Source organism: Ranitomeya imitator, chromosome 2, assembly GCF_032444005.1.
Source record: "Ranitomeya imitator isolate aRanImi1 chromosome 2, aRanImi1.pri, whole genome shotgun sequence".
Classification (NCBI taxonomy): domain Eukaryota; kingdom Metazoa; phylum Chordata; class Amphibia; order Anura; family Dendrobatidae; genus Ranitomeya; species Ranitomeya imitator.
Window position 1 is genome coordinate 633,403,690 of NC_091283.1, and position 13,917 is coordinate 633,417,606.

Consider the following 13,917-nt stretch of genomic DNA (forward strand, 5'->3'; position numbering starts at 1 on the left):
TTCTATCTTGGAAGGTGGCCTTTCTTGTGGCCAGTTCTTCTATCCGCCGTGTTTCAGAGTTGGCGGCCCTCTCTTGCCGTCCTCCGTTCTTGGTCATTCTCCAGGACAAGGTGGTCCTCAGGCCTCCGCCTTCCTTCCTTCCTAAGGTGGTTCCACCTTCCACCTCTACGAGGACATCGTTCTACCTTCCTTTTGTCCAGCTCTGACTCATCCCCTGGAGCGATCGTTGAACAAGCTGGACCTCGTCTCGGCAGTGAGGATCTACCTGGATAGAACGTCCACTTTCCGGAAGATGGATTCTCTTTTCGTCATTCCTGATGGCACGCGCAGAGGCCAATCGGCTTCTAAGGCGACTATTGCTTGCTGGATCAGAACGGCAATGCTGGAGGCTTACCGGGTCGAGAACAGAGTGCTCCCTCCTGGGATCAAGGCTCACTCTACCTGGGCAGTCGACGCCTCCTGGGCGGTGCACCACAGGGCTTCCGCCCTACAGCTTTGCAAAGCGGCAACCTGGTCTTCCATCCACATGTTCGCAAAATTTTACAAGGTCCATACCTACGCTTCGGCGGACGCCAGCCGAGGCGGAAGGATCTTTCAGGCGGCAGTGGTCAGTCCTCTAACCTGATGGAAGTCCGTTTTTTCCTGCCCTTGGGACTGCTTTGGGACGTCCCATGGTTCCTGTGTCCCCCAATGAGAGGTGATAAAGAAAACAGGATTTTTGGTTGCTTACCATAAAATCTGTTTCTTGGAGCCTCCATTGGGGGACACAGCACCCTCCCAATGTTTCTCAGTTCCTGTTGGTTTTTGTTCTATGACTGTCCTCACGTTTACAGTTCTCAAGTTTGTGGTTATGGTTTTCAACCTTGTTATTTTTCTCCTACTGCTTTCTCACTAACTGAAGAGTATAATGCCAGTCGGTGGGGTGTACACTGCAGAGGAGGAGCTAACTTTTTTATTTGCATAGTGTCAGCCTCCTAGTGGCAGCAGCATACACCCAAGGTTCCTGTGTCCCCCAATGGAGGCTCCAAGAAATAGATTTTACGGTAAGCAACCAAAAATCCTGTTGTTCTCACCTTCCGGCATCCCTCGCAGCATTCCCGATGCTCGCGATGCTCCCGTTCCCAGTAATGCTTTGCGAGACAATGACCTCTGATGACGTAGCGGGTCATTCTCGCAAGGCGTTACTGGGAACTTGAGCATCGGGAAGGCTGCGAGTGACGCCGGAAGGTGAGAATATCAAGATTTTTTATTTTTTTTAAATTATTTTTAACATTACTGGTATATCTTTTTACTATTGATGCTGCATAGGCAGCATCAATAGTAAAAAGTTGGTCACACTTGTCAAACACTATGTTTGACAAGTTTCACCAACCTGATCCGTCAAAAACCGACCAACGGATCCGTCAAAAAAATGTATCCAGTGCATCTGTTTTTTACAATCTGCACAGGGATCCGTCTTTTTAACATTTTGATGGATTGTGACTGATTGTAAAAAACGGAAGTCTGAAAGAGGGCTTAGATTGAGCATCCTAATCCCATCTTGGGATCTGAATATCGTCCTTACAGGGCTAACACTGCCTCCATTTGAACCAATATCCTCAATAGACCTAGGTAAACTATCCTGGAAAACAGCCTTCCTGGAAGCAGTTGCAACAGCCAGAAGAGTCAACGAACTTCAGGCCCTTTCAATCAGGGAGCCCTATCTGAAAGTTCTAGAAGACAGTGTTATTTTCGGTCTGGACCCATCTTTTTTTTGTCCAAAATGGCTTCTGATTTCCACAGGTCTCAGGAAATTGTTCTTCCTTCCTTTTGGCAAGATCCAGCAAATGATAGCGAAAAGGAGTTTAATTCCTTAGATGTATGTAGAGGGGTCCTTCATTACTTTCATTACCTAGTCCTTGGTCCACACCTTCTCTAAAAATTATAGACCAAACTTGCTGTCCATTAAATGTTTGGCCTTTGGGAGAAAAGTGCTCCAGACTATTGTCCTTCCCTCACATTATTCATTGGTATTTCTACTGTGGTTCGGTCATGGAGCGTGATTAGAAAAAATAGAAATAGAATTACTGGTAACTCGGTTTCTAAGAACCGGTAAGCAGAGGTCATTCCCCACCCTTTTGTTTTTTTCTTGTATTGCTTCAATCGGTTGTTAAATATTTGAAACATTCATAACTTGGTGGTCCTCTAGAAAAACATTGGAGAGAGAGTGTGGGAGAGGCTATTCGACCTCTTTGTGTTTCCTGTCCCTATTAGGGGACGGATTCATCCTCCTGTGGTACTGTCGTGGAGGGTTCTTAGAAATTGAATTATTGGTAAATCGAATTTTTTATTTTTTTTTGCATGTTCCCCCCCAAAAAAAAGTTTTGAAAGGTGGAGATGAAAAATAAAGTTGTAAGGGAATTAAGCTCTATGTTGTACTGAATTCCCATTATAAAATTCACCTTGTGTTTTTCTTATTTTTACATTTTAGTTCCGGTCTTTATTCTTCGATTCTGTTATCCAAAATTCTGGGCAGACAAGACAAGAAGTTCTTGCAGAGGACAGTGATGGATAGTATTGTACCACATCCAAACTGGCACACAGTCAGCAATGTGGTCCTGCATAAAATCAAGAGTACTAAACACTGTCCTCTGCCGCGGGAAGTGAGACATTCCCAGGTCCATTTATGGACTCGACACAGAATGTCGGATCTGTGAAGTAAGGAGTCTGAGATATGTGGCCCCACGATGCTTACAGATGGAGATGCTACAAGGAACTTCATAACATTACATGAAGGTGCACACATTTTAGAGGATAAGGAGACATATATATATATATTTTTTTAATAAAAGGTTTTCTAGGTCAAGTTCCTAATCTTATTATTAAAATAAATAACCTGGAGATGTTGCTTTTGTTGTTGGTTTTTGTTTTCTTTTTTAGGATCTGACGATTTCACATACAGTGGATTGGGAAAATATTCATCCCCTTTTTACCTACTTTGTTACATTACAAACTGTTTAACCCCTTTCTGACATCGGACGTACTATCCCGTCGAGGTGGGGTGGGCCCCTATGACCACGGACGGGATAGTACGTCCAGCGCGATCGGCGGCGCTCACGGGGGGAGCGCGGCCGATCGCGGCCGGGTGTCAGCTGCCTATCGCAGCTGACATCCGGCACTATGTGCCAGGAGCGGTCACGGACCGCCCCCGGCACATTAACCCCCGGCACACCACGATTTTTGTGAAAAAATATGATTTTTTATTTTTACAGTTCTATATTATAAACTTCTGTGAAGCACTTGGTGGGTCAAAGTGCTCACCACACCTCTAGATAAGTTCCTTAGGGGGTCTACTTTCCAAAATGGTGTCACTTGTGGGGGGTTTCAATGTTTAGGCACATCAGGGGCTCTCCAAACGAAACATGGCGTCCCATCTCAATTCCAGTCAATTTTGCATTGAAAAGTCAAATGGCGCTCCTTCGCTTCCGAGCTGTGCCATGCGCCCAAACAGTGGTTTACCCCCACATGTGGGGTATTGGCGTACTCAGGACAAATTGTACAACAATGTTTGGGGTCCATTTTCTCCTGTTACCCTTGGTAAAATAAAACAAATTGGAGCTGAATTAAATTTTTTGTGAAAAAAAGTTAAATGTTCATTTTTATTTAAACATTCAAAAAATTCCTGTGAAGCACCAGAAGGGTTAATAACCTTCTTGAATGTGGTTTTGAGCACCTTGAGGGGTGTAGTTTTTAGAATGGTGTCACACTTAGAAAATACCCATCATATAGACCCCTCAAAATGACTTCAAATGAGATGTGGTCCCTAAAAAAAAATGGTGTTGTAGACATGAGAAATTGCTGGTCAATTTTTCACCCTTATAACTCCCTAACAAAAAAAATTTTGGTTCCAAAATTGTGCTGATGTAAAGTAGACATGTGGGAAATGTTACTTATTAAGTATTTTGTGTGACATATCTCTGTGATTTAATTGCATAAAAATTCAAAGTTGGAAAATTGCGAAATTTTCATAATTTTCGCCAAATTTCCATTTTTTTCACAAATAAACGCAGGTACTATCAAAGAATTTTTACCATTGTCATGAAGTACAATATGTCACGAGAAAACAATGTCAGAATTACTGGGATCCGTTGAAGCCTTCCAGAGTTATAACCTCATAAAGGGACAGTGGTCAGAATTGTAAAAATTGGCCCGTCATTAACGTGCAAACCACCCTTAGGGGTAAAGGGGTTAAATATTTTTGTAATTCGATTTGTCTTTGATGCATCAGTACTAAATAGCCTAAGTTGGGGAAGATAGAAAAATATAGACAAATGAAATTTATCGTCTCAAATAACTAAAAATTGGCCCGTGCATATCTACTCACCCCATTTGCAATGAAGCCTCTAAAAATTTCTGGTGCAAGCAATTGCATTTAGAAGTCACATGCTTAGTGAAAGGAGGTCCGACTGTGAGCAATCTGTCACATGGTCTGTCAGTATGTACACCCCTTTTCTGAAGGGCTGCAGAGGCTGCAACACCATTAACCCCTTAGTGACAGAGCCAATTTGACACTTCATGACCGAGCCAATTTTTACAATTCTGACCACTGTCATTTTATGAGGTTATAACTCTGGAACGCTTTAACGGATCCCGCTGATTCAGAGACTCTTTTTTTGTGACATATTGTACTTCATGTTAGTGGTAACATTTCTTCGATAATACTTGCGATTATTTATGAAAAAAACGGAAATATGGCGAAAATGTTTAAAATTTTGCCATTTTTAAACTTTGTATTTTCATGCCCTTAAATCAGAGAGATATGTCACTAAAAATAGTTAATAAATAACATTTCCCACATGTCTACTTTACATCAGCACAATTTTGGAAACAAATTTTTTTTTTGTTAGGGAGTTATAAGGGTTAAAGTTTGACCAGCAATTTTTCATTTTTACAACACCATTTTTTTTTTTTTTTTTTTTTTTAAGGACCACATCACATTTGAAGTCATTTTGAGGGGTCTATATGATAGAAAATAATCAACTGTGACACCATTCTAAAAACTGCACCCCTCAAGGTGCTCAAAACCACATTCAAGAAGTTTATTAACCCTTTACGTGGTTCACAGGAACTGAAACAATGTGGAAGGAAAAAATGAACATTTAACTTTTTTTTGCAAACATTTTACTTCAGAACCATTTTTTTTATTTTGACAAGTGTAAAAACAGAAATTTAACCATAAATTTTGTTGTGCAATTTCTCCTGAATACGCCGATACCCCATATGTGGGGGTAAACCATTGTTTGGGTGCACCGCAGAGCTTGGAAGTGAAGGAGCGCCGTTTGACTTTTTCAATGCAGAATTGGCTGGAATTGAGATTGGATGCCATGTCACGTTTAGAGAGCCCCTGATGTGCCTAACAGTGGAAACCCCCCACAAGTGACACCATTTTGGAAATGAGACCCCTTAAAGAACTTATCTAGATGTGTGGTGAGCACTTTAAACCCCCAGGTGCTTCACAAGTTTATAACGTAGAGCCGTGAAAATAAAAAATCACATTTTTTCTACAAAAATGATCTTTTTGCCCCCAAATTTTTATTTTCACAAGGGTAAAAGGAGAAATTAGACCACAATAGTTGTTGTGCAATTTCTCCTGAGTACGTCGATGCCCCATATGTGGGGGTAAACCACTGTTTGGGCGCACCGCAGAGCTTGGAAGAGAAGGAGTGCCGTTTTACTTTTTCAATGCAGAATTGGCTGGAATTGAGATCGGACGCCATGTCGTGTTTGGAGGGCCCCTGATGTGCCTAAACAATAGAAACCCCCCACAAGTGACCCCATTTTGGAAACTAGACCCCCCAAGGAACTTATCTAGATGTGTGGTGAGAACTTTGAATGCCCAAGTGCTTAACAGAAGTTTATAATGCAGAGTCGTGAAAATAAAAAATATATTTTTTCCACAAAAAAGTTTTTTAGCCCCCAAGTTTTTATTTTCACAAGGGTAACAAGAGAAATTGGACCCCAAAAGTTGTTGCCCAATTTGTCCTGAGTATGCTGGTACCCCACATGTGAGGGTAAACCACTGTTTGGGCGCACGGCAGAGCTTGGAAAGAAGGAGCGCCGTTTTGGAATGCAGACTTTGATAGAATGGTCTGCGGGCGTTATGTTGCATTTGCAGAGCCCCTAATGTATCTAAACAGTAGAAGCCCCACACAAGTGACCCCATTTTGGAAACTAGACCCCCCAAGGAATTTTATCTAGATGTGTGGTGAGAACTTTGAATGCCCAAGTGCTTCACAGAAGTTTAACATGCAGAGTCGTGAAAATAAAAAAAAAATTCTTCCACAAAAAATATTTTTTTAGTCCCTAAGTTTTTATTTTCACAAGGGTAACAGGACAAATTTGACCCGAAAATTTGTTGTCCAATTTATCCTGAGTACGCTGATGCCCCATATGTGGGGGTAAACCACTGTTTTGGCGCACGGCAGAGCTTAGAAGGGAGGGAGCACCATTTAACTTTTTGAGCGCAAAATTGGCTGTCGTGTTTGGAGACCCCCTCATGTACCTAAACAGTGGAAACCCCCCCAATTCTAACTCCAACCCTAATCCCAACCCGATCCATAATCCTAATCACAACCCTAACGATAATCAGAACCTTAACCCCAAAACAACCCTAATCTCAACCATAACCATAACCCTAATCAAAACCCTAAATCCAACACACCCCTAATCCTAATCTCAACCCTAACCTCAAACCTAACCCTAATCCCAAACCTAACCCTAATGCCAACCCTAACCCTAATACCAACCCTAATCCAAACCCTAATCCCAACTCTAACCCTAACTTTAGCCCCAACCCTAACCCAAACTTTAGCCCCAACCCTAGCCCTAACCCAAACATTAGCCCCAACCATAACCCTAGCCCCAACTCTAACCCTAACTTTAGCCTTAACTCTAAATTTAGCCCCCAGCCTAACCCAAGCCCTAAGGCTACTTTCACACTTGCGTCGTGTGGCATCCGTCGCAATCCATCATTATGGACAAAAAACGGATCCTGCAAATGTGCCCGCAGGATGCCTTTTTTGCCCATACACTTGTATTGCCGGCGGATTGCCACATGTCGCGTCCGTCGTGCACTGGATCCATTGTGTTTTGGCGGACCGTCATCACAAAAAAAGTTCAATGTAACCTTTTTTTTGTATGTTGCGTCCGCCATTTCGGACCACGCATGCGTGGCCGTAACTCTGCCCTCTTCTCCCCAAGACATAGACTGGGCAGCGGATGCGTTGAAAAACTGCATCCGCTGCCCAAGTGGTGCACAATTTTCACAACGTGCGTCGGTACATTGGGCCGACACATTGCGACGGCCCCGTACTGACGCAAGTGTGAAAGAAGCCTAACCCTAAATTTAGCCCCAACCCTAACCCTAATTTTAGCCCCAACTCCTCTAGCTGCCGGCCGGCAGATCATGGCGGGCGCACTGCGCATGTGCCCGCCATTTTCTTTTCCGATGAAGAAGCCAAAGGGCAGGAGGGGACGCAGGAGGATCCAGGGACACCGGTAAGTATAACAGGGACCCCGAATCCCCCTATTTCTCTGTCCTCTGATGTGCGATCACATCAGAGGACAGAGAATGACAGATCGCTTTTTTTTTTTGTGACCGCCGGTAAACAGTTAATTACCGGCGATCGCAAAACAGGGGTCGGTAAAAACCGACTCCGATCATGTTCTTTGGGGTCTCGGCTACCCCTTGCAGCCGAGACCCCAAAGATTTTCCGGGTGCCGGCCGGCGGGCGCACTGCGCATGCGCCCGCCGTTTTTTTGCCGGAAAAAGATGGCGGCGCCCATCGGGAGCCACAAGTAGCACCGGGAGACAGGTGAGTATCGGGAGGCTATCGGGGACCCCATTTCTCAGTTTTTTTTTCTAATTTATTTAGAGCACAAGCGCCAGCTCATGTATACTCCCATCATCCGCCGCCTGCTTTCGCTGTTATTAGCGACATCGGGCGTAGGCTGATGGGAGTAGTAGTCCCATCAGCCTACGCCAGTAACAGGAGGTAAACTTTTTACCACTGGACACAGCTGCGGGCTCTCACTGTGATTTGACAGCGTGGGAGCTGCGGCTCTCTGACCGGTTGTCATGATTTTAGGCAGTGTTTGCCACGCTGTCATGCACATGATTGGTTTAACTTTTCGGCCGGATCCGAACATCCAGAGGTTCTCCTATCACTACCACTAATAAAACACCGTGAAGACTAATGAAATCTCAAATCTTGAACAAAACCTCTGTCAGTGATTTGAGACTAGGACGGAGGTTCACCTTCCAACAAGACAATGACCCAAACATACTGTTAAAGCAACCCTCGAGTGGATTAATGAGAAATGGGTAAATGTTTTGGAGTGGCCTAGCCAGAGCCCAGCCCTTAATACAATTGAGACTCTGTGGTCTGTGGTTGAAAATTGCTGTTCACCAGAGGAAAGCGTCTAACTTGAAGGAGCTGGAGCAGTTTTGCCTTGAGGAATGGGCAAAAATCCCAGTGGCAAAATGTGTAGACTTCATAGAGACTTATCCAAAGCAACCTGCAGTTGTACAAAGTACTGACTTTAGGGGGGTGAAGAATTGTACACACTGACATTTTCAGTTATTTTGGCTTATTTGTTCTTTCCTTTACAATAAAAATAAAACTAAATGTTCATAGTTGTAGGCATTTTCTTTACATGAACTTGTATAAATCCTCCAAAAAAACAGTGAATTTTCCAGGTTGTGAAGTGGCAAAACATGAGAAATGCTGGGGGGAATTTGGCGAAAATATGGAAAATTTAGCAATTTTCAAACTTTGAGTTTTTATACCCTTAAAACAGAGAGATATGTCACCCACAATAGTTAGTAAATAACATTTTCTACATGTCTACTTTACATCAGCACAATTTTGGAAACAACTTTTTTTTTGTTAGGAAGTAATAAGGGTTAGAAGTTGCCCAGCAATTCTCATTTTTAAAACAAGATTTACAAAACTATTTTTTTAGGGACCACGTCACATTTGAAGTCACTTTGAGGGGTCTATATGGCAGAAAATACCCAAACATAAAAACTGCACCCCTCAAGCTGATCAAAACCACATTGAAGAAGTTTATTAACTCTTCAGGTTTTTCACAGGAGCAGAAGCAACGTGGAAGGAAAAAATTAACATTTAACTTTTTAGTGAGAAAAATGATCTTTTAGCAACATTTTTTTTATATTTCCACAAGATCAAAAGGAGAAAATGGACAGAAAAAGTTGTACAATTTCTCCTGAGTACGCCAATACCCCATATGTGGGAAAACCACTGTTTGGGCGCACTCCAGAGCTTGGAAGGGAAGGAGCGCCGTTTGACTTTTTCAAACCAAAATTGGCTGGCATTGAGATTGGACGCTATGTCACGTTTGGAGAGCCCCTGATGTGCCTAAACAGTGGAAACTCTATGGGGTGTGGCCTGAAGCAATGTGAGCGGACATCTGAGGCAGGAGCTCCCGCTCAATATCGGGCATATAAAGGATTGCAGCCTTTGAAATTGGGCCCAGGTACCCTAAACTATTGGGGGAACCCAAGGCTGGTGCGGTGCCTGGGGAGTTGCGTGCCTGCGGGGCAATGGCCGGTAAAAGGAGCTCCAGGAAGGCGGCGGGGGAGGATGGCGCCAGCCAAGAGGAAATGCTGCCTGTGATGGTGGGGGAGGATCCGAGGGGAGCAGACGCAGCAGTCAGGCTGCACCGCTTCACCCGGCAGACGGAGGAGACCCAGAGCCCGGCAGTGACAGGCAAGACACAAAGCAAGCTGGTGCTGTATGGGGACATGGAGGAGCTGGGGGAGGAGGAGGGAGAAGATGATGGCACTGGTGTGCAGGAGGATGAGGAGGAAAGCGGGGGAACCATGAAGGACACTGCAGTATGCATCAGTAGACTTCAAATTCCTGAGGAGCCCACTTTGAAGGAAGTGTTTAAGGTGGTCCTTCACAGTCATACTACTATCACAAATGTGGCTGCGCAACTAGGGGTCCTGCAGGTGGATATGGCCAAACTAACATTCAATGCATGTGACTAAGGAAAGGATGGAAGAGGCGGAAAAACGTATCAGCAGTGCTGAGATAACTCTCTTCTCGACCCTCTTCAATCTGGCTTCCGCTCTTTACACTTTACTGAAACTACCCTCACTAAAGTCTCTAATGATCTACTAACAGATAAATCTAATGGTCACTACTCTATGCTAATTTTCTTGGATCTCTCTGCAGCATTCAACACTGGATCATCAGCTCCTCCTCACTATGCTACATTCCATCGGCCTCAAGGACACCGTTCTCTCCTGGTTCTCCTCCTATCTCTCTAACCGCTCTTTCACTGTATCCTTTGCGGGTTCTTTGTCCTCTCTTCTTCCCATTACTGTCGGGGTTCCTCAAGGATCAGTCCTAGGCCCCCTCCTCTTTGTATACCGCCCCTATTGGACAAACAATCAGTAGATTTGGGTTCCAGTACCATTTCTATGCAGATGACACCCAATTATACACGTCTCCTGATATCACTCCTGCCTTTTTAGTAAACACCAGTGATTGTCTTACCGCTGTCTCTAACATCATGTCCTCTCTCTATCTGAAACTGAACCTGTCAAAATCTGAACTCCTTGTGTTTTCTCCCTCTACTAACCTATCTTTGCCTGACATTGCCATCTTCGTGTGTGATCCACCATTACTCCTAAGCAACATACCCACTGCCTTGGGATCATACTTGATTCTGAGCTTTCATTCACCCCCTACATCCGATCACTGGCTCGCTCTTGTTATCTGCACCTAAAAAACAATTCTAGAATTCGACCTTTTCTGACTTTCAACTCTGCAAAAAGTCTTACTGTTTCTCTTATTCTTTCTCGTCTGGACTATTGTAATTCTCTACTAATCGGCCTCCCTTTTACCAAACTCTCCCTCTCCAGTCTGTCCTGAATGCTGCAGCCAAGATCATATTCCTCACCAATCGTTATACCGATGACTATACCTTGTGTCAGTCATTACACTGGTTACTCATCCACTCCAGAATCCAGTGCAAACTTATTACCCTCATCCACAAAGCAGTTCACGGCTCAGCACCACCCTACATCTCCTCCCTGGTCTCAGCCTACCACCCTACACGTGCTCTCCTAATGACCTGAGGTTAACATCCTCGATAATCAGAACCTCCCACTCCCGTCTCCAAGACTTTTCATGTGCTACGGTAATTCTTTGGAATACGCTACCCAGGTTAATATGATTAATCCCGAATACCCACTGTTTTAAGCGTGCCCTAAAATGCATTTGTTCAGACTGGCCTACCGCCTCAACGCATTAACCTAACTATCCCTGTGTGGCCCATTCAAATAACTTAAACCATAATCAGGTTCCTCGTATCATGTTCTCAGACTCTTTATGCATTTAATAGCCCTCTGTGTCTCTACTGTTACATATGTAGGCTGTTAACTGGTTCATGCAGCTTTATATGAACACCCGTTTCTTACACTATGGCTGGCCCGAACAACAAAAGCAATTGTTAACACCCACCCTTCGTGTCTCCCCTTTTCTTCATAGATCGTAAGCTTGTGAGCAGGGCCCTCATTCCTCTTGGTATCTGTTTTGATCTGTGTTTATTGTTATGCTGTAATGTCTTTTGTCTGTACAAATCCCCTCTATAATGTAAAGTGCTGCGGAATATGTTGGCGCTATATAGATAAAATTATTATTGCAAAAGTGGATAAGGCTACAAAACGCATGAGTGCTGTGTTTTCTGCCATACAAGCAAAAACGGATGACCTTGAAAATCGGTCCAGGCGCAATAATGTGCGGCTGATTGGGGTGCCTGAAAAGACAGAAGGCGCTGCCCCAACAGAGTTCTTTTAAAAATGGCTACTAAATATTTTTGGAGCCGATAAATTGTCCTGGATGTACGCAATTGAAAAAGCACACACTGTTCCTACGTTTCCCCTCCCTCCTGGGCGCCCTCCTAGACAAGTGCTAGTCAAGGTCTTGCAGTACCGTGACAGGGACGCAATTCTTAGACACGCCGGAGAGATCCCGGATCTAAAGATAAATGGCTCCTGGATTTCCATATTTCCGGACTTCTCCATAGAAGTGAAGAAACAAAGAGCCAGCTTTGTCCATATCAAGAAGAGGCTGAGGGACATTGGTGTCACTTACTCGATTCTATACCTGGCCAAAAAGTAGTCGCTGAAGGGAAAGTTAATTTCTTCACCGAGGATAAAGAGGCTCTCGGATGGCTGGACAGCAACGAGCAACATTTGTGTCAGGCAAAATTAAAGGACTCAGCGGGTTGATAGAACTGTTCTCCTTTTACTCTTGTTTCTCTTGTTGCTTTTTCTGGAGAGACCCATTGGCTCTTTATCCCCCTCCTGGTTTTTGTGTTTTTATTTTTATGGGTTGGGGACAGGCCCTTTTTGGATCTCGCTTTTTTTTCTGTTTTTTTGGGGAAAATTTTTTCAATTTAATAGGCTGCAATCCACAAGTCATGGGGGAGTCCCAATAAATTGGGACAAGTTGCGGGACTGTTGGACGGGGTTAACAGACTGTTCTGGATAAAGTGCTCTCTCCCCTCTGTGCTAGGAGGGGATGGAAAGATGGGATGGGGATTTGTTGGGGGAGGTTTTTTGCTGTGTGCGGGGAGGGGGTGGGGGTGGAGAAGTATTAGCACAATTTACATTATTATTAGTGATGAGCGAATATACTCATTACTCGAGATTTCCCGAGCACGCTCGGGTGACCTCCGAGTATTTTTTAGTGCTCGGAGATTTAGTTTTCTTCGCTGCAGCTGAATGATTTTCATCTGTTAGCCAGCATAAGTACATGTGGGGATTCTCTAGCAACCAGGCAACCCCCACATGTACTTAGCCTGGCTAATAGCTGTAAATCATTCACCTGCGGCGAAGAAAGCTAAATCTCCGAGCACTAAATAATACTCGGAGGACACCCGAGTGTGCTCGGGAAATCTCGAGTAACGAGTATATTCGCTCATCACTAATTATGTTTACTGTGGTTGTGACTTCGGCTGCAACTGGATGAAAGAATGCTGGGTAAAATGTTCTGTGGAGGGAAAATGTCTGGAAGAATGAGAGTTGTGAGTTGGAATATAAGAGTTTTGGCTTCCAGAGTGAAACAGCAAGCTGTGTTTAAATTTCTGAATGATGATCTGTCTGCAGGAGACTTGTATGGTAAAGGAGAGAACACATTTTCTGTCTAAAAGATGGGTACAGGCGGGATATCATGCCACATATTCAGCATATTCCAGGGGGGTTAGCATTCTCATTTGTGCTGGGGTACCTTTTGAGTATCACAAAGTGATTATAGACCAGATAGGTAGATTCATATGTTTACTTTGTAAATTGTATGGATGTCTGATGTGGCTGGTCTCAATATATATTCTACCACCATATTGTGGAAAAGTGATCCACGGAGTTCTGGAGATAATGGAGGAGACACCAGGAATACCGTTTTTGATAGTCGGGGACTTTAACAATATTCCAGACACACACACTGGGATAGGGGGAGACGAGAGCCGTTGCAATCGGGTGGTAATTGTACACCATTTGGTGCCATCTTAAGGGAGACCGCTCTGTATGACTTATGGAGGATTTCCCATCCTGGGGTGTACAAATATTTATGTTTTTCATCCTCCTTTGTTTCGTTGTCAAGAATAGATCTGGCCTTGGGCAATACGCAGATGTTGGGCCTTGTTAGGGAGGTAACGTATATGGCTAGAACAATATCTGATCATTCCCCCATGAGTATGATACTTGAGGGAGTGGGATCTATAACTGCTAGGAGGTGTATGTGGAGGCTTAATCCATTCTGGCTACAACTTATTGACCTGGATGGACACATGAGAGGGGGACATTAGGGAATATTTTAAAATTAATTCTGGGTCGGCATCAGT

The 13,917-nt window shown here is 43.9% G+C and overlaps 1 protein-coding gene across 2 annotated transcripts in view; it reads left to right on the forward strand.

The window, feature by feature from the left end:
* Window positions 1-2,887, forward strand: part of RAD9A (RAD9 checkpoint clamp component A) — a 62,733-nt gene extending 59,846 nt beyond the window's left edge. For both annotated transcript variants that reach the window (XM_069752643.1, XM_069752642.1), the window contains one exon: window positions 2,471-2,887. In XM_069752643.1, the coding sequence (XP_069608744.1) occupies window positions 2,471-2,696 (226 nt within the window). In that variant the 3' untranslated portion in view covers window positions 2,697-2,887. The remainder of the gene's footprint in view (window positions 1-2,470) is intronic.
* The last annotated feature ends 11,030 nt before the right edge of the window (window positions 2,888-13,917 follow it).